Source organism: Sceloporus occidentalis, unplaced genomic scaffold (genome assembly GCF_023333645.1).
Source record: "Sceloporus occidentalis isolate IW3139 unplaced genomic scaffold, rSceOcc1.0.p SCAF_32, whole genome shotgun sequence".
Classification (NCBI taxonomy): domain Eukaryota; kingdom Metazoa; phylum Chordata; class Lepidosauria; order Squamata; family Phrynosomatidae; genus Sceloporus; species Sceloporus occidentalis.
Window position 1 is genome coordinate 7,522,501 of NW_028317012.1, and position 20,610 is coordinate 7,543,110.

The 20,610-nt window shown below is 43.6% G+C and overlaps 1 protein-coding gene across 1 annotated transcript in view; it reads left to right on the forward strand.

Annotated features, from left to right (window-relative positions):
- Positions 1–20,610, forward strand: part of LOC149298606 (neutral alpha-glucosidase AB-like) — a 103,030-nt gene that overhangs the window by 21,678 nt on the left and 60,742 nt on the right. The window contains exons 4-9 of the mRNA XM_089487339.1: positions 1,676–1,784; positions 3,599–3,726; positions 18,876–19,055; positions 19,250–19,315; positions 19,992–20,073; positions 20,234–20,303. Of these exons, the coding sequence (XP_089343465.1) occupies positions 1,676–1,784; positions 3,599–3,726; positions 18,876–19,055; positions 19,250–19,315; positions 19,992–20,073; positions 20,234–20,303 (635 nt within the window). The remainder of the gene's footprint in view (positions 1–1,675; positions 1,785–3,598; positions 3,727–18,875; positions 19,056–19,249; positions 19,316–19,991; positions 20,074–20,233; positions 20,304–20,610) is intronic.

Here is a 20,610-nt window from a genome sequence, read left to right on the forward strand (position 1 = left end):
ATATAGTATGTGTGTAATATATATATATATATATATATATATATATGTGTGTAATATATATATTTTACACACACATATACATATATAGATATATAATGTATGTGTGTGTGTAAAAAATATATATTACACACACGTGTGTGTGTGTGTATATATATATATACACGTGTGTGTGTGTGTGTGTGTAATATATGTGTGTATGTAAAATATATATTACACACACACATATATGTATGTGTGTGTGTAATATGTGTGTGTGTGTGTAATATATATAATTTGTGTAACCCCTGTCCTTAATTAGAACACTTTTTCTTTTTTTTTTTCATCGTTCAGTTTAGTACCAAGCCACTTTTAACAAAGAGTTCAAAATTAGATTGGTTAAGATTTTCAAGTGTGTATTTATTCAAGCTACATATATAGTGTATAGCAAAGGATCTATATAAATGTTTATAAATGTGAACTTCATTCTAAAGGTAGCAACAATGAATATACAAAAAATCTCTCAGTGAAAGAGGGGAAACAGGATTAGCTACTCACTGGATACAAATGTGTATCACCCCCAATCATAAATGAGAAGGAACTAGAAACATTAGCCAGGATAATAGTAATAGCAGTTCTTTTCTTTATTTCTGGAAATACCGACCGGTTTTCGTCATGAGCCAAAACTGGTTGGTGTTTCCAGAAATAAAGAAAAGAACTGCTATGACTATTATTATCCTGGCTGATTGTGACGGGCATGCCTTGTACCCCCAACTGGGTACACCCCCGTCGGTTCTACGATGCTTCCTGCCGGGGCAGAAAGGGTTAACAGCTTCCAGCGCTAGCCGACACTAGTGAGGAAGGGCTCAGGAGCTGGTCCGGTGTCCTTAGCTTTGCGGCACCGCAGCTCGCCGAGGCGTAGCCGAATACAGTGCTGTAATTGTCCCGAAAAGGACAATGGGTGATCCAGCGAGCCCCTGAAGCAATAGACGAGACTAATGTTCCAGGGAAGTAACACACTTTATTGGGGAAACGCAGGAGCTTATATACAGGTTAGGTGAGAAAAAGACCATAAATCATGTTCACATCTTCCTGCCCTGCCCAGACAGTCCGGCGCCGCACTTAGGCCACTGAGCCCCGCAATGTCCGTAGAACTTTAACCGTCATTCGTGTGGTGATCCTGAAGAAGCGGCGGCGATCCCGGGGTGCTGATGGATAGCTGAGTGTATCTTGTCCAAAAAACGACGCGATCAGCCGAAGGAACCCAGAGCATCGGTTAAAAGTTTACCCTGGACGGACCGCGAGATAGCCGGCGTGCGTACGATAACTGCGCCGGCTGCTCTCGCTCTCCTGATGGTCCCAGCAACCAGGGATCTGTAGAAGGTTCCCTCTCCGAGCCACCCCTGGTCCGTACCCCACCACCTGTGGGTTATCTCCCTGTAGGAATGTTGTGGCAAGGCTTGAAGGGGTCCGGGCTACGAGGGGCCAAAGTCTGTGGGCAGGGCATGTGGCACATGGATAGGGTAGAACGGAAGTCAGAACAAACTTACTTATTAACCCTGGGCTGTCGTGCTGATGTTTCTACTTTCTCATTTATGATTGAGGGTGATACATTTGTATCCAGTGAGTACCTACTTTTTTCCCCTCCTTTCTCCTCATCCAAGCTCCCGTACTAATTTATGTTTTTATTAACCTCTAGACGTCAGAGGAAGCTGGAGCCTGGATCCTCGCCTTACAAAGCTTTGTTGGGGAGTGCCAAAGTCTCTGAAGACAAATTAGAGGTTCAGCTCATTGATGACAAGAATGAAGTGAGTAGAATTCAGAAAATAGTGAAAAAGGACCCAAGACGGTTGAATAACTTAACCCCTTACTGTTTCTTACTCATTGTATATTGTGGGACAATGGCTCTTCTAACATTTTTCAGTGTTGCTGTTTAGCTGTGATTTTCTTTCTCATTTCATGCTCTCACACATATAGTTTTTTTTTTTCTTTTCAGGACAAACAGGGCTTTCTTTAGGTACCATTATTTTTATCATATCTAATTTACTATAAAAAAAAAAAAAGATAAAATATGATGATTTTTTGTTAAAATTACTTTTTTTAAACAAAAAAACTTTTACTCATCTGCAAAAACTAATGAAAAAACCTGCTAAATAGATTCTACTATTCTAGAAATACCCAATGTTTTTATGTTTTGGGTTTTTATTTGGTTGTTTTTTGTGCTTTGTTCTGTATGTTATGGGGCAATAAGTACTTGTAGTGTCTTGCTATTTAAAAACCATTTTTTCCCCAAAGCTGGTCATTCTGCCCCATGTGCGTTTTCGGGTATCTTTGAAGCCGGCCAATACAATTTACCCCAACAAACGATATATTTTTGAAAACTAGACACCCCAAGGTATTTGAAATGCTGGTATTATAACCCTTTCCATGCACTAATTTTACCACCAGCCTTTGTCAAACTTTATGGTAGTAAATTGTTTTTGTATTTTTTTTCACACACGTACTTCAGGTACTTTACAGCTCCTGGTATATGTCACTGCCAAACACCCCAATATGTGTTCAGTAACATCTCCTGAGCGCAGTGATACCCCACATGCATGGGTTTGTTGGGAGGTAAAAGGCCACCTTTTGTGGGGTGTGTATTTTTTGGCCATTTAGACATCTGATCCTACTGCCCCTATGTCTCATATTTGGGACATCTATGAACCCGGCCAATTCAATTTACCCCATCAACTCAACATTTTTTTAAACTAGACAACCTATGGGCATTTATAATGCCAATATTTTAACTCTTTTGTGAAGAATTGTAGGACTTAATTCATTAAAAACTTTTTTTTTTTCCTTTTCGGTGACAGTGGGGATTTTTACATGTTACCATGTTCAGTTTTCTATTGTTGATGCCATCTTGTGAATGACGGCAACGTCATTTACATGATGGTACTTGTGGTTGCTCTTCAGTGCGATCACAAGGCTATCGGGGTAGGGGGGGTTGTGTTGCTACATGCCTCGATATCGAAGCATGTCAGCAACACCGTTTATGCTTAGGAAGCGTTTCCGATCGCTTCCTAAGCAGTTTTAGGCGGGGCGCCGCCGCGATCTTTGATTGGTACAGCGGCGGCCATTTTTCTTTCCGGGAGGGCTTTCCTCCCGGATCCACGGTCACGACGATGCAGCTATTTAACGGCAGCCCGTACATGTACGGGCTTTGTCGTTAAGGGGTTAATATTCCCTATAGGAATTAATAATTTTTATTTTTTGGTGATTAGACTATTCCAGACTATGCCAGACTCCAGTTGAGCTGTTTTACAGGAGAACGTTTTGTTGATTTTCGTTCAGCTTCTGAAAATTACACTTTGGCAAATTACACAGTTAATACGCTATAGCCTGTCCATTGTCAGCTAAATCCTATCCATTTATCGCTCACTCTCTAATCGGTGCCCTTCGGCATTAATTTCTGACAGTACAATAGATTTTCTTCCTGTTGTGGGTTATGGTTGTCAAAATAAAGCATAATAAGATAAAATAGAGCATAATAAGGCTAATTGCTGGTGGGTAGTCTATTTTTTTTGTATCAAAACTGAGAATGTATCCTGGAAAAAAAAAAATCTTAATTTTCTCCCAGGCTTCGCTTCTGCTAGAGGTTTTTGGCCTGAATGGTAACATGACCCGCATCAAAATTAATGAAATTAACCCTCTAAAGCCTCGTTATGAGGTTCCCGATGTGCTTGTTGGAACACCACTCCCTGAAAAGTAAGTACATTTATTTGTGTATTCAGTATTTTGTTTTCTCACAAAATAGAAATACAAAAAAATTAGTAGGGCTGCAACTACCTATTATTTTAATCGATTAGTTGGCCTATTTTTAATCGGATAAAAAATGCAATTTTTTTTATTTAAAATAATGTAATAAAAAATGTACAATTTACACTTTCATCTCTTTATTGTAATGGCCTCTCTCTCTATTCACCTTCTTATTTTACTGACATAATAATAAAAGCTACAATAACCCAAACAGTGTTTCTCAAACTAGGTTTTAAAAAATAAAAATAAAAACTGAGAAAAAAGTCTTGTTTATATTTTATTTACCAAACTGCCCCCAGTTATGCACATCTGACCACCAGCTTGCCACTCTTCCCCATATATGCCTTAAACCTCCTATATGCCAGAGATTCCACTGTGCCCCCTGATATGCCACTGTGCCCCCTGATATGCCTTATACTCCTTATATGCCAGTGATATGCAACTGAGCCCCCTGATATACATTTTACCCCAGATATGTCTTATGCCCCCCTGATATGCCTAATATCGATATGCCATTCACCCCCATTTATGCCTTATACCTCCCTATATATGGCACTGTGCACCCTGATATGCCACTCCGCCCCCCCATAAATGCCCTGCACCACCCTGAAATTTATTATACTCCCTGATTCACCACTCTGCCTCCCCCAGATATGCCACTCTGAAATTCATTATACCCCCCATACACCACTCTACTTCCCCCATACACCATACTCCCCCAGATATGCCATTCTGCCTCTCTGAAATTCATTACACCCCCATACACCACTCTGCTACCCTGAAATGCATTATACCCTCCATACACCACTATAACTCACCCATATACCACTCCCCCCCCGTACTCCACTCTGCCGCCTCCCCCTCCCATACGCCACTCTGGCTCCTCCCCCCTCCCGTACGCCACTCTGGCTCCTCCCCCCTCCCGTACGCCACTCTGGCTCCTGTCAGCAACGGAGGTTCACAAGACACCAGGGAGCCGGGTAGGGAGGCAGAGTGGTGTATGGGAGGGGGAGGAGCCAGAGTGGTGTATGGGGGGGTGGCTCCCATACACCTCCGTTGCTGACAGGCACTTTCACTGCAGCTTCATAGAAGCCTCAGCGTAAGTGAAGGGCAGTAACGGAGGCTGCCTGTGCGATGCAGACCCCACCAGCTGACAGAGAGGATGATCCTCTGCAGGAGACCTCGATTCTCTGTCAGCCGGTGGGGGGTCTGCACGATGTGCACAGACAGCCTCCGTTACTCACCTTCACTTACGCTGAGGCTTCTATGAAGCTGCAGTGGAAGTGCCTGTCAGCAACGGAGGTTCACAAAATACCAGGGAGTCGGGAGAGAGGCAGAGTGGTGTATCGGAGGGGAGAGACGGAAGTTGTCTGTGCGCATTGCACGGACACCCACCGGCCGACAGTGAGGGGAATCCAGGTCCCCTGCAGCGTTGCAGGGGATCTGGATTCTAGTGTTAAAGTCTGGAAAAAAACTTTTTATAATCGATAAAAATCGATTCAACTAATCGATAATGAAAATCGTTGTCAACGATTTTGATTATCGATTAGTTTCAGTACTAAAAATTAGTATGCACAACCTTGAAATCGGACCCATTGTTACACATTCAGTAATAGAGTCAGACATGTTTATAGGCGTGGCAATGAAACATAGAATTTTACAACAGATTAAGAACCATTCTGCTAGTCTGCCCATGTCATTGTTTTAGAATTATCATAGCTCTGTCTACCCCATGCATGTTAATTCCTTTACTCTATTAGCCTACTACTTCTGGTGGTAGGCTGTTTTTCTACTACTAGTAATGTTCCCCGATTACATTCAAGCCTCTGAATATTTTTCCATTTGAAATAAACTTTTTCTGTACTTTGTTAAATCACTTTAACTATTTAAATATTTCTTTTAAGTCTCCATTCTTTTCTTTCCTCAAAGCTATACATGTTAATAGTACTCATGTTAATCCTGCAAACCATTTACCATTTTTGTAGCCCTCTTCTGAACTTTATGCAATATGTCAATACAGTATATATACATATAGATGAGATCCTATCTTCCCTGCCAATCTAGTGGAAAGTTTTAGGAAAGCCACTACCGTGCGATTGTCTGACAGGAGCCTCACAATTTCCCTCATAATCTGGATTGCCAAGAAAAGAGCGCTTTCCAGTCTTCTAGAAGCACCATCATATTGATATGTAGGAGACGCTCCTGGTTTGACCAGAAGCCTTGTCGGTATTCTTCCAGGGTGGCCCCCCACCCAGATAAACTGGCATCTGTAGAAACTCGGTCCATGTAGGTTTTGTCCAGACCAGACCCGGGTAGTGGCTTTCCTGAACATGCAAGGAGGTGCAAGCAGTCTCCAATTAGGGACCCTTCTTCAGAAGATCGGGAAATGGGCCGAGTTCAATCTCTCACGTTTCGGCAGTGTTTATTCATGGAAAGGAAAACATCACAGCAGGACGTTGGTTCTTCAAGGAGCATAGAGCCTGACCTATTCAACATTTCTGCAGCTCATGAGAGATTGGGGTACTCTAGAGATCGACCTCATGGATACAGCAACCAACAGAAGACTGCCTCTGTTTTATTCCCTGTTGTCAGCGTGTCACCCCTTAGCTCTGGATGCATTTTCTCAGACTTCAAGCTTGGTTGCAGCTTTTCCCCTCTTCCTTTCATCACCAGGGTTCTCAGGAGGATCAAGAGAGCTTCGACTGGCCCTAAATAATTTGGTACCCAGGGTTGATCGGTCTGTCCGTAGAGCACCCAAAGAAGTTTGAGAACAAGCCAGACCTTCTCCACCCAAACCCCGCTTACTTCAATTGGTCAGTGTGGCTCCTGAGTGGAGACATTAATCCAGGCTGGTCTCTCCGAAGAGGTGGCTGATATCCTGATGAAGAGCCGGAAGCAGGTTACCAAGTCTCCGGTATGATAAGATCTGGAAGTCCTTCTACTCCTGGCGTTCTAACAGACAGTCCTTTAAAAAAACCTGCTTGGAGGAAATCTGATAGCTGTTTTCACCCACCCAGAAGGTTCATGGTGCAGCTCTAGCTCTCTTTCAAACGAACAGTTAGCTGTGCATCCTTGGGTGTCTTGTTTTCTGAAAGCCATCTCTAGACTTTGTCCGTTCAAGTGGCCTCTAGTTCCTTCCTGGGACCTGAACTTAGTTCTCGCTATCCTGACCGTCTCGAAGACATCTCGGTCACATTTCTCAATGGAAGATGGTCCTATTTATAGCTGTGACATCTACTAGAAGAACAGCCGAGATCCAGTCTCTGTCCGTTTTTTAAATCCTTATCTTTAAACTTTTTGAGGATAGGGTAGCTTTGCGTACTTTCTAAGGTCATCTCACCTGTTCTTTTATGACAGGATATTGTCTACCGGTCTTTTGTCCTCGCCCTAGTATCGACAAAGAACGCCTTTTTATCTACAGAAGAGTACTCCGTGGAGTAGATGTTCCAATCTGTTTGTTTTTCCTTTTCCGGAGCTAGAAAAGGTCTTAACATAACGAAGTCCTCTATAGCTGGATGGTTGATCTCTGCAGTCACTGAAGCCTACAAAACTGCTGGTAAAGAACCTCCCTCTGGTTTAAAGGCTCAGTCCGCTCGGGCGGTCGCAACATCTTGGGCCGAAGCTGCTGGAGTTCCGATCAAGCAAATTTGCAAAGCTGTTGTTTGAAAAAGTGTTTTACCTTTGTTTAACATTCTCGTCTTCAGCCTGCCAGTCTGAATGATGCCAAGTTCAGTAGAAGAGTCTTGGGGTCCGTTTCATTCCCTCCCTAATGTTGTTTTTTTTTATATATCTATATATCTATATATCTATATCTATATCTCCTATGCAACCGGGAGTGACAGGGGAAACATTAAATTCTTACCTGAGAATTTTTTTTCCTTGTCACTTCCCGGTAGCAATTTTTTTGCCCTCCATAATTAAGGCTTATTTGTTTGTTCCATATTTTGGTCTTTTGTATTCACTGAGGGAAAGGGGGAGGTTTTAAAGGGGGATTTTATTATTTCTTGCCCTATTCTGATAGGCGGAGCCATCTCCTGTGCTGCCCGGAAGGGACGAGGAAAATTAAATTCTCAGTGGATGAATTTAATGTTTCTCTTCAGTGGATGAAATGAACAGGCTTATCGAGGCAGTGGCGGCTGTTCTGGAATTAGAAAGAAAACTACAAGAGAACGCTGAACAAGATCTCTTGCTTTTAAATGTTTTATAAAGCCATAAATCGCGGTAGTTTGTTTCCCGACCTATGCAGCTATACAACAGCTGCAGGAAGATGTGATTGAGGAGCCAGAGAGGTAGATATCCTCAAATGCCTCTGACGTTTAAGGGATCAAGATACTTCCTCTGCGACACAGCTATGGAAACTGTGCGTATGGCAGGTAGAGTTTCCAGAAGATCCTTATGGCTGGAATTCTGGGATGTGTGACTTCCTACAGGAATGGGTCAAGGTAACATCTGACAGTTTGACTTTGAAGCTGTGCTGGCACTGTAGCTGACCGAAATCTAGCTGATGCAGCCCTGATACTGTCATGACAAGGACAGTAAGCGATTATAGCAGCCCACCCCAAGCATCAGACAGAACCAATGTTGAGGTGAAAACACACAGCCTTATATACAAACTCTATCCACTAAGGAGATAATCCGTCACCACAAACAAGCGGTAGCAGTTTGAAGGTTCCCCCGGCACAGTCCACAAAGCAACTGGGCTGCTAAACCCTGGTCAACAAAAGATGGCTAAAAACTGGGGTTCCCAGGGTGCCCACTTTCCCAACCACCCCTCGTATGCACCCTACCACATGTTGTATATTTGTGCAAAAGAGCACTCTGGTGGGCACAAGGGCATCCAAGATATTTAGGGTTAAAAAGTCCAGCACGCACGCCTGCCGATTCTAGTCGACAAACTGTTCCAGAGAATTACAGCTAGGTCCTGGTCAGGTACAGGGCAAGGGAAATAAAGATCCAGTGCGTCCGGGATGAAACAAGGGTGGGATTATACTCCAGGGCACAACCCAAAACAGGTAAATACAACTGAAGAAAGGGTTAAATCCTCTGCAGACCCAGGTTCCGTGACAATATCTAATGGGTACAGTCTGTAGCTCTCCAGTTCCCCCCCCTCCCGACAGATTTTTGATTTTGAGACTTCCTGCAGGCCCAGCCAGAAGCAGTGAGATGCTCTCTGAAATGGTGACTTCAAAGAAGAAGATTGGAACAGGGTCTACAGTGGACTGAACCAGCTTTAGTCATTTTCACTGATGCCAGCCGGAAGGGCTGAGGCGCCAGCCTAGGTCGGTTTCTACAGGGTTCTTGGTCTCCCCGGGAAGAGTCGGTTTCAAATAAGTCTCATGGAACTTCTCGCATTCCGGAATACTCTTCGATCCTGGAAAGGCATACTTCATGGAACGGTGATAAGTCCTATCTGAACAGACTGGGAGGTACAAGAAGTTTCCAGCTTGGAAACCTTGAACATAGGTGAAAAACATGAATTTCTGCCCTTCTTCCTTTCATCTGTTTACATCAGAGGGAAGGAAAATATCTATTTTTCCTGTCATATAGTGTCAGTACCACGGGGTGCCGCTCTTCCTAAGAACAAGGACCTAGAATTTAAGAGGTTAAGATTACCTCCTAACCCCTCCTACTCCTCCCCTATAAGAGACCCGGTAACCCAAATACCTCCAGTTCTTCCTTGTCCCTTGTCAGGGACGGACCTTTTCTTTTTTTTCCTTTGGTGGGGCACACGGGTTGTGTCCAGGGGGATCCCTCCGATTGCTCCCCGGGTGGTGAGCAGAGCGCCTCCGCGTCGGCGGACGTTACGGAGCTGCACAGACGCCATGCTTTTATGCCAGCAAAAGTTTGGAGCATGCGCACAGCGGTGGAATGCACGCCAGAGGGGGCTGCGTTCCACCAAGAGTACTGAGCATGCGTGAAGCAGTTCTCTTGTTCAGGGCACGAAAACAAAATTGTTTTCGCATATATAAAGCTGTGCTACCCAGTCTGACAGCAGAGGAGCTTGTCAGCACTGGTTTTTCCGTGTCACCAGCCCCCCCCACACGGATTGAGGAGTTGTAAGGTAGGATTTGGTTAATCTTAACCCTTCAAATCCTCTGCCTTGTATTTTTTTACTAAAAAATGTTTTTTTCTTTTTTTTTTCTTTTTTTTTTCTTTTATATTATTAGATGTCAGGTCCGGTTTCACCAGATAAGCCGGATAAGGAGAGATCTATTACACCTGCTCCAAAAAAGGCTGTTAAGACTAAACATTTATCGTGCACTGAATGTGCCAGTCCTTTGCCGGATGGTTGTAAAAAAATTTTGCAATGCCTGCTGAGTTTGTCAAAAGAGAAACAAAAAGACATGCAGTCTTTCTTAGGTTGGTTCCAGGACAATCTGGCACAAACGTTTGAAACGTTTAAAGCAGCAGCAGTTAAACCTAAGGATTAAATCCCACAAACGTAAAAGGGTATCAGTTTCCCCTCATTCTGATTGGTCCTCTGGAGAGGTCTCTAGCTCGTCCTATTCGGCTTCATCTAGCAAAGAGTCAGAGGATGAGACCAATTTTCCTCCGCAGGAACAGCGTAAATTTGTTAAGGAGGTCTCACGGCTTTTCTAAGATGCAGACCTGTCGGCGCACCCTAAGGGGTTGCCTATGTTACCTAATATGCAGAATCTCATGTATAGAGAATGGAATAATCCAGGCAAAAGAGCCTTTATCTCAAAGCACTTTAAGCAGCTTTTTCACCTTCAGGGTGATGAGAAATGTTAAGATGTCCCTAAAGTAGACGTCCAGATAGCCCAGCTTTCTAAGCGTACTACCATTCCCATTAGTGAAGTGGCTGGTCTCAAAGACCCTATGGATAAGAGCCCAGAAACGTCCTGTAGACGGGTGTTCCAGTCATCTGGTTTTCAGTGCAAAGTGGCGTTATCTAGCGCATCTGTGGCTAAAGCTCAAGGTATCTGGTTGCAGTCCTTAGAAGGCAGTCTGTCAGACTCTATGGATGAAGGTTTGTCAAAGCTATTTAAAAACCTTAGGCTGGCTAATAGCTTCCTGGTGGAAGCTGCCGAAGAAAGCCTTAAACTATCAGCCCGTAACATGGGTTTGTCTTCCGTGACTAGAAGAGCCTTATGGCTACGCTCTTGGGCGGCAGATACTGCTTCCAAATCTACATTATGCGATTTACCCTTTGAAAGAACCAAACTATTCGGTTCTCCCTTGGACGAACTGATCAGACACATGTCAGATACTAAAAAGGCACTTCCTCAGGATAGGAAAAGCAGATGGAACAAACGATACCAGTATAGACCTTCCAGGCCTTTTCAACCAGTGTTCAAGGCACAAACTTTTCGTAAACACGAGAGGAAGTTTCAGGAACATCCTAAGAAACCAGAGGTCAGGAAGTTCTGACGGTGTTGGAGGCCGTTTGCAATGGTTCCTGCCAAAATGGAGACAAACCACAAACAACTCCTGGGTCCTCAGGATCATTGCGGACGGGTACAGGATAAATTTCTTCAGCGTTCCACGTCCTCTGTTCCTGATTTCGTTTTACCCTTCTCAAGTGAAGAACTCAGCACTGTTTGCCGAAAGCCTTACCCTTCTCAAAAAAGGTGTCATGGAGTTTCAGGGAGTCTCTTCCTGGTCTCAAAACCGGATGGGTCCTTCCGTCCAATTTTGGATCTAAAGAGTCAATGCCTGCATTCCTTACCGTCACCCACCTGTTAAGACAAGGGGACTTTATGGTTACACTAGACCTAAAAGATGCTTATCTCCACGTGCCAATCGCCACAGCTTCCAGGAAGTATCTCAGGTTTGCCATAAGAGTCGGGACAAGAGTTCGACATTTTCAGTTCACTTCTCTCCCTTTTGGCCTGTCGTCGGCTCCTCGGATTTTCACAAAACTTTTAACCCCCATTGCAGCAGCTTTGCGGAAAGAGGGAGTCACAGTCGTCCCTTATCTGGACGACTGGCTTCTGAAAGCAAGTTCTTCTCAAGAGCTCCTGGCACATCTCAGGTTTATGACCCGATGCTTGGAGGAACACGGCTGGATCATAAACCAAAAAAATCCAGCCTTATTCCAACCACGAAGATCCAGTTTCTGGGACTCATAGTGGATTCCGTCTCATCGAGACTATATCTCCCACGTTCAAAGATCAAGAGTAAGGAAACAGGTTTCCTTTTTACAACAAAATCCAACCCTTCCCTTCAGGATGGCTATGAGTATCCTGGGCAGTCTTACAGCTTGTATTCCAGCAGTAAGCTGGTCCAAGGCACAGTTGAGACTCCTGCAATGGGACATCCTGCAACAGTGGTCCAGGAGACTGGAGGATCTGGACGTCGCCTTCACGGTATCCAAGCACGTCTTACTCCGGCTGAATTGGTGGAAAGCGAAGGGGTGTCTCGCCCAAGGGCGATCTTTTCTCCCACGTCAGTGGGTCACTCTCACCACGGATGCCTCCAAAGTAGGCTGGGGAGCTCATTTGAACGGCCTCTGCAGTCAGGGCAGCTGGTCCTTAATCGATCAGACCCAATCATCAAATTTTCGAGAACTGAAAGCTGTGCTTCTGGCGCTCAAGACATTCGGTCCAAGATTACGGGGGAAAGCTGTGAGAATTCAGTCCGACAATGCCACAACAGTCTCATACATAAACGGGCAGGGTGGCACCCGAATTCCAAGGCTCCAGGACCTGTCAGACGATCTCATGCTCTGGGCCCAAAGGAATCTAGAGGATTTAGCAGCCAAACACATCAGAGGAGCGGACAACGGTCTGGCAGACTATCTCAGCAGATCTCGTTGCTCCCAAGCAAACTGGTCCCTGGACAAGAGCATCTTCTCTCTCCTGGTTCAAAAGTTCGGCCTGCCAGATATAGACCTTATGGCAACCAGACAAAACAGCAAATTACCAGTTTTCGCCTCCCTTTGCAGGCAGGACAATCCTCTCCTGCTAGACGGAATGTCGGTGGTTTGGTCATTCAAGATGGCTTACGTGTTTCCTCCAGTGGCCATGATTCCTCGGATCCTCCTCAAGATTCGGGTAGACAAAGCCAGGGTTTTAGCTATTCTCCCTTATTGGCCAAATCGAAGTTGGTTTTCGGAGCTGCTCAGTATGGCGATTTCAGTGTGGGAACTACCAGTGTCCTCCCGTCTTCTGGAAAACAAGAACCTTTCCAGGGATGTTCTTCTAAGATTCAGATTGACGGCCTGGCTGCGGCAAGGATGATCCTCCAGGGCAGAGGCTTTTCCAGTTCTATGACAGAGGTCCTCCTGAATTCAGTACGAAGATCTACGTCTACTATTTATCTACGAGTCTGGAATAAATTCCTTCACTGGTGTGTTACTAAAGGTTTGGTTTTTTCCTCTCCCTCAACGAGTTCCATTCTGGACTTTTTACAGGAGGGTTTTTCTGCGGGTCTCACTGTCTCGACCCTTAAAGGACAGATTTCAGCCCTGAGTCATTTTCTCCTGTCTGAATTGGCTTCACAGCCCTCGTCAGACGTTTCTTTAAGGCAGTCACCATTCAACGGCCACCCAGACGTTCGCATTTTCCTTCCTGGGATTTGACCTTGGTCCTTCAAGCACTTTGCTCCGAACCGTTGGAACCTTTGGAAGACGTGTCAAGTTTTTGTCCCTCAAGACGGCATTTTTAGTAGCCATTACCTCGGCAAGGAGGGTCAGTGAGCTTCAGGCTCTTTCCACGGCTCCGGAATTTACGATTTTTCACCAAGATAAAGTCATTTTGTACATTAAGCCTTCTTTTTTGCCTAAGGTCATCTCTGAAGTTAATATCAATCAGCCGTTAATTTTACCCTCCTTCTCGTCACCTGCTACTCCAGAGGAAACGCTCTGGCACACGCTAGACGTCCGCAGAGCTCTACGGATTTATATAGACTGCACTGCTCCTTTCCGCTCTACGGATCAATTGTTTGTTAATTATTTTGGTAGATCTGCAGGCCATGCGGCCTCCAAGCACACGATATCTCGATGGCTGACAGAAACTATTCGCTTAACCTACACTCTCAGCAGTCAGGTTCTTTCATCTCGCATTACTGCTCACTCCACCAGAGCTATGGCTACGTCCTGGGCTGAAAGGTCTTCTGCATCCCCGGAAGAAATATGCAAAGCAGCCACTTGGTCTTCGTTTCACACGTTTGTCAAGCATTACCGGCTAGACATCTTCTCCTCCTCTGATGCTGATTTTGGGCATAAGGTGCTCCAGTCGGTTACCTCGTGACTATGTTCCCCACCCAAAGGGGGCATCTTGCTATATCCCCGTGGTACTGACACTATGACAGGAAAAATATAAATTTTACTTACCGTAAATTCTTTTTCCTTAGTATAGTGTCAGTACATATATCCCTCCCTGTACGTTTTTGTATTAAAATTAATTTTTGCTAGCTATCTTGTGTTCTTGGTACTTTCGGGAGGTATTTGGGCTACCGGGGCTCTTATAGGGGAGGAGTAGGAGGGGTTAGGAGGTAATCTTAACCTCTTAAATTCTGGGTCCTTGTCCCTAGGAAGAGCGACACCCCGTGGTACTGACACTATACTAAGGAAAAAAGAATTTACGGTAAGTAAAATTTCTTTTTTTTTTTTCTCAGCAGAGCGTTTACTCTACCAGGAGAATGGAGTCTAAATTTATCGACTTTCCTTGAAGATCACACAAATTTGAATCAAGCCACAGAGAGACCTCATGGCCTCACCTGTCAACAGGAAGACAAACCTCATCTCCTTGTCAGCAGAAAGTCAGTCCTTAGCATTAAATGCCTCTTCTCAGAAAAGGAGTTTCAGGATGGGCTTCGTGTCTCAGGACCAGGAGAGAAGTGCCTGATAATCCCTATAGCTCCAGATTTTTGAGAAACTTTAGTTATTGGTGTTCAGTAAGGCAAATTTAGCCAGAAGAGGTCTCTGTCAGCCACATTCTGGATTTTTTTCTTATAGCTGTGGCATCCACCTCCTGAAGGAGCACTTTTTTGGGGGGGGGGGGGGGAAGACGCCTAGCTCTTAATACTTGTATCAAACACCTTTTTGCTGGTAGTCTCTAGAATCTGACCCTTCAGCAGAACCCTGGTTCCTTCTTGGCATTTAAATTTTGTCCTGTCTAGTCTCACAAAGGCTCCGTTTATATCCTTAGGGGAGAGTCCTCACTGAAGCTTCTAACCTTGGTACTGCTAGTGGCCTTGACATCAGCTAGGAGGATACATGAGATTCAGACCCTGTCAACGTGGAAATCTTATCTTCAATTTTTTTGAGGATAGTGTGATTCTTCATTTTGCCAGTGTTCTGTTCCAATCTTGGGAATGACAGTCTCTTGGCCTTCACAGATGTTTAAGGATCTATCCCTAAAGGACAGCTTCTTGGAGAAGATCTACCACTGTGTCTTCGCTGGAGCTAGAAAGGGACTGGCAGTATCCAGAGAGTCTATCGCCCAGTGGCTGGTTTTAGCGGTCTCTGAATCCTACAAGGCAGAAGGGAATGAACCTCCCCAAGGACATAAAGGACGCTCCACTAGGGCTGTCTCAACCTCTTAGGCAGTGCCAGCCAGGGTTTCCGTGGGCCATGTTTGCAGAGCATCTGTCTAGAAAAATGACCACACCTTTTAAGCATTACTGACTACAGATCTATTTTTGAAGATGCTAAACTTGGCAGAAGAGTTTTGCAAGCCGATTTCAGAGCCCACCCTGTAGCTTTGTTATATCCTATAATCCTTTTAATTTTGGAGTAGCACATTTTTATCCCTCCCCTATGAATGTTGATTTGACTTAATAGGTGGTTGATATTCACTGGGGAAAAGGTTTATTTATTTATTTTTTTTCTCTGTCCTTACTGGATAGGCGGAGCTATGTCTTAATGTGCTACCAGAAGTGCCAAGGAAAAGAAATTATTGGGTAAGCCGTCACTGTTTCTTCCTACTTTGGGTAGGAGTACTTTACGCCTCAGTTTATTTTGTGGACCCTGGGTTGGTTCTATATGGACTGGCTAAGCCCTCTAAGGTTCAGAGTAATGATGGACCAAATCAGCCCTGGTCGGGCTGGTAATAAGATTTTACCTCCTTAGTGGGCTTTCGTGTTAGCATTCCCCCGGATGGGCTGCTTACCAGCCCAGTTAGTCTAGGTTTGAGTGCAGCGAGATGTCTGCAGGACAGAATGTTTGCCCACAGCCGCATCACTTCCGGCATGGCACACTTAGTGTTTTGGACACTATCGCCAACAAATTTTATATGATATAAATGGCAGCGGTTCCAATGCCATTATGGTGTGTTCCGGCTATTCACTTGGACACCTTGGCCAAAGGAATTTTTACCTATGGACAAGCAGGAGAAATTGACGAGACTTGTATATTGGATTCTAGATTAAAGACAGAACTTCCAAACTCAGATGGCACTTCTTGGACGTATGATAGCATCAAGATGATATGTCCTTTGGCAAGGACAACCCTTGCCATCTGTCCATGACATTAAGACAGTAGGAATCATTACACACGTAAGTCGCGTATCTAATTCTGTCCTTTCTGGGTTAGTGATTCTACCTCTGGGAGATAACTGCACCTCTAGTCATAACCACGGATGCCAGCAGGCCAAGTTGGGTTGCACATTTTGTAGATCAATCTATTCAGGACTGTTGGGGGACAAACTAACCTAGTCTCTCAGCACACCACCTTGATTTTTTGGCAGTAGCAAAGGCGCTGGAACTCTGGCGACACCTCCTTGCAAACAGAATAGTGCACATAAGTTCAGACAACAGGGCAGTGGTAGCCTACTTAAATCGCCAGGGCTTCATTACAGGAGAGTTCTGATTCTGCAAGTGGATTTTTTTTTTTTGCCGGCACCCATTGCTGCCTTGGGAATTCCGGCCATCCTAAAGTTAACTGCTTGGAAATTTGAAAGGAGGATCCTGAGAATAAGAGGGTTACCATTTAGAGACATTACTGCACAGCATTAAGTTGGTGACATGACTGCAATATATTTGAAAATCCAGAAATACCTCTCATCCTGGTGTACCTCCTGAGAAGCTTGCCTTATGACAGTTATTTGAGGCTTACTACAGGAAGGATTTTATAAAGGACTTGCACCGGCCACTATTAGAGTAGACAGTTCAGTGCTATTTGTAATGTAGACTTTACTTCCCTTAGGCCTGTTCGAAGGTTCGCTACCTTAACAGTCGGTAAACGATATGCCCTGGGATTTAAACCTTGTACTCAATTGACTGACGGTCTCCTTTTGATCCTCTGGACTTGGTACCTCTCATTTCAGAAGATGGCCTTCCTAGTGGATGTAACAACTGCCAGGAGAGTGAGTTATAGACCCTGTCTTTAAGGGAACCCATTTTATTTTTTTTCTTACCTAATAGAGTAGTCTTTTCCATGCCATTGAAATTTGGACCTAAGATAAATCATAATTTCACAGAAGACAAGATATTACACTTCCTTCCTAGTACCTGCAACCCTAAATCTAAAGAGGTGTTAATGCAACTACCTTTCCAGAACAGATTGGTGGCGTGCATCTCAGAACCTCTTCATCTGCCACTCAAGATGTACCAAGGGCCACTATAACTCTATCGACCATTGGATTACTCAGGCTATCAGAACTGCTAATTGATCTGCAGGTGGGGCACCACCAGGGCTATGGCTCCATCTGGGGCAAATATGCATTTAGCTTTACAAGATCAAAATTGGTGGGGCAAAAAGATGGCAACATCCATTCGCCAAGCATTCTCATTTGACTTGGCTATGAAAGTCCTTTCTTTTGGTAGAAGGGACTAACAGCAGCCACTACTGAGTTTTATTGATTTAGTGTCCCCTCCACCTTTTATATCTATTTTATGTCTCATGTAATGTGCCACCAAGGCTTGCAGGGAAACAAATATAGATTCTGCTTATTGTAAATTATTTTTCCTGCTATTACCTTGATGGTACAGCTTTTCTTACCTTGTTTGTACTCTTTTAGAGTCCTGCCTACCAAGGAAGAAAATCTCTTGCATGTAATGAGCCACCAATGTTATAGGGAAATAATTGCTCCCAAATCCTGTTAATGGCAGAACAGTACACCCAATGCTGTAATCTGGCTTGGGGTTTTTATAGTCAAAGTACATTATTTTACACTTTACATTAAACTGCCATTGCCATACCCTCTACCATTATAATTTGAACAAATAACTTGCTGTTTAACTTGCACCACCCAGAAGGTCTACACTGTTGCAGACCTTTGTATTATCTGTAGAAAGACATACCTTGCCATTAAGACCTTCTGTAATATTACGAATATAATTATTATACTCCTTTATATGCCAGTGAGATGCAACTGAGCCTCCTGATATATTTTATACCCCCAGATATGCCCAATATTGATATGCCTTATACCCCCTATATGCCTTATACCTTCCAATATGCCACTCGCCCCCCCCTTTATGCTTTATACCTCCCTATATGCCACTGTGCGCCCTGTAATTTTTTGTTTAAAATTTAATGAAGAAACTGGGCAGAATAAAAAAAACTTACAATGACACGTTAATGTCAATTTTATCTCTTTGCATAATGTAATTCTCAAACTAGGTTTTGCCTAAAAAAAGTTTTACTAGTAAATATTCACATGTAAATGCTTTTCATATTTAATAAAAACTATAATTGAGAAAAATGCATTTTTTGTTTTTTCCAACATACCCCCAGTTATGCATGTCATGTGTCATGTGATGCTGGTGCCTCATCATAGAAGGTGCAGCGGAAGTGGAGGGCAGTAGTGGAGGTTGTCTGTGCGCATCGTGCAGACGTCCACCAGCTGTCAGACTAGGGATATCAAATGCTCTGAATCTCTAAAATCGATGCAACTAAAAGTGAATGAAATTGGTTGATAACGATTATCAATTTTTATCGATTAGTTGCTGCAGCCCTAATTGTGCAATTCTGTTATAACCCACCGTTGAATATGAATCCCATAAGAAATAAAAAATGTTTTGCCTGCTCACTCATGTTTTCTTTAAAAATGGTACACATTACCAATTCTTCAAAGATATGCAAACCTGATCACAGCTGTGTGTGTGTGTATATAATATGGTGAAGCATCAACTTGAAAGATGGGAGATTTGTTGACCCCCCTGATTTAAGCGTATTTGTGTTGTCACAGCCTGCATGTGACTGGACAGGATGAGAACACTCTGGAGCTGACTTTCAGAGGAGCAGAGCACAAGCTGTTGCTAACAGGGACACCATTCCGTATGGACATACTTTCAGGAAGAGACTTGGTCTTGAGTGTGAATTCACGAGGACTGCTTCATTTTGAACGCTTGAGGGAGAGGAAGAGCAAGTAAGTTTAGGGTGATAAGCGGTCTATAAGGGTTACTGGAAATGAGGTTTAAGGGTGCCAGCATCAGACATGATTCAGCTGGCAAGTTGCTTTGTATTTCATTGATAGATATATACTGATTTTTATTTTTTTTTTTTTTTTGGTCCATCCTCCTCTACCCCTCTTTCTCCATATCCTGCTCCTACCACTCCCAGTCTCTCGGCTAAAGTTAGTATGGCTTTCGTTAACTTGTGGCATAGAGTGAAGAATCTTTTCTCTAGGTAATCGCTTATTTACTGCACACTGACGTTTCCCACTCACTAAGACTTTTACCTCCTGTACATGCACACAGCAATGAAGAATAAACAAAATGAACAGACTTAGGCTTTGTATGTTCGCAGCCACAACAGAAGTCATATGCACGCCAATTTGAAGTATATTCCCAATAGTTTTAATACTTGTATTCCTCGACCCATTGTGTCGCAAGAAAATCAATTTTTGTAGAAGAGCTGGAGTTTCATCTCTATAAACTTCACTATGTAGTGCTCTTGCTGGAAAACTAATTGAGTGTACTGGTTAATACTGACTGACTAACTTGTGCAAATGAGTTGTGTGTTAAACTCCTTGTCTTCAATGGGGTTTGATGTTTTATACTGCATAGTGGTCTTCTACAGAGGGAGCTCGACTGACCCTGAATAATACATCAGTACATTTTTTCTTTTTCTTAAAATTTCCTCATGTCGACTTGTTATATGGGGTCAGCTCAGCCCTTCTTGCAGGAAAAGAGTTTTGCCCATTTGTAAAGAATTGTGAAGTAATGGATTTCCCTGCCTATTTCCATGCCCACATCATCTAAAACTCTTCCTCCTATCTCTTTCCTGATTCTCCTTCATATTCCAATATCCTGCTACCTCTGGAAGCACTACTGCTTACCCATCATCTTTGTTCGGCTTGTAGTGACCCTGAGAAGATTGATAAGCCCCTTGAAGGAGATGTGTACCCAGGCGAGGAGGCAGGAAAAGAAGAGGGAAGTAAAAAGGTGAGGGAATGTATGTAAAGACTGTAAGGAGTGGAAGGGTAGGCGGTAGTAAGAAGCAGCAATTAAATGGCTTGAATAAGAAAGGAAAAACCTTTAAACATGGTACAATTAAAGAAAATTGAAGCTGGTGCAATGTATTGGATTTCCTGTTTCCTATCAGGAGGAGGAGGATGACGAGCCAGGAATGTGGGACGAGACGTTCAAAGGTCATACAGACACAAAACCATATGGTGAGATTTTTTTTTTGTCCGTCTTATATAACACTGTCATATTCCTCAGCACTGTACAGTGGGTAAAGAAGATTTAACAAGTCATGGATAACATAACAATTTCACTTGCAGAAACCAGAGATCAGGAGGGCCCTGATCTAGAGCTTACAATCTAGAGCTACAGTCTGATAACTTGTGATCTCCCCTTGCTGAGTTAAAAAGGTTGAATTCGAATTTGCCAAAGCTCTGCAAAAAGAAAATACACAAACATCAAACATGGTAAACTCCCTATATTAATAACACTGAGCCAACCTTGCTTTCCATACTA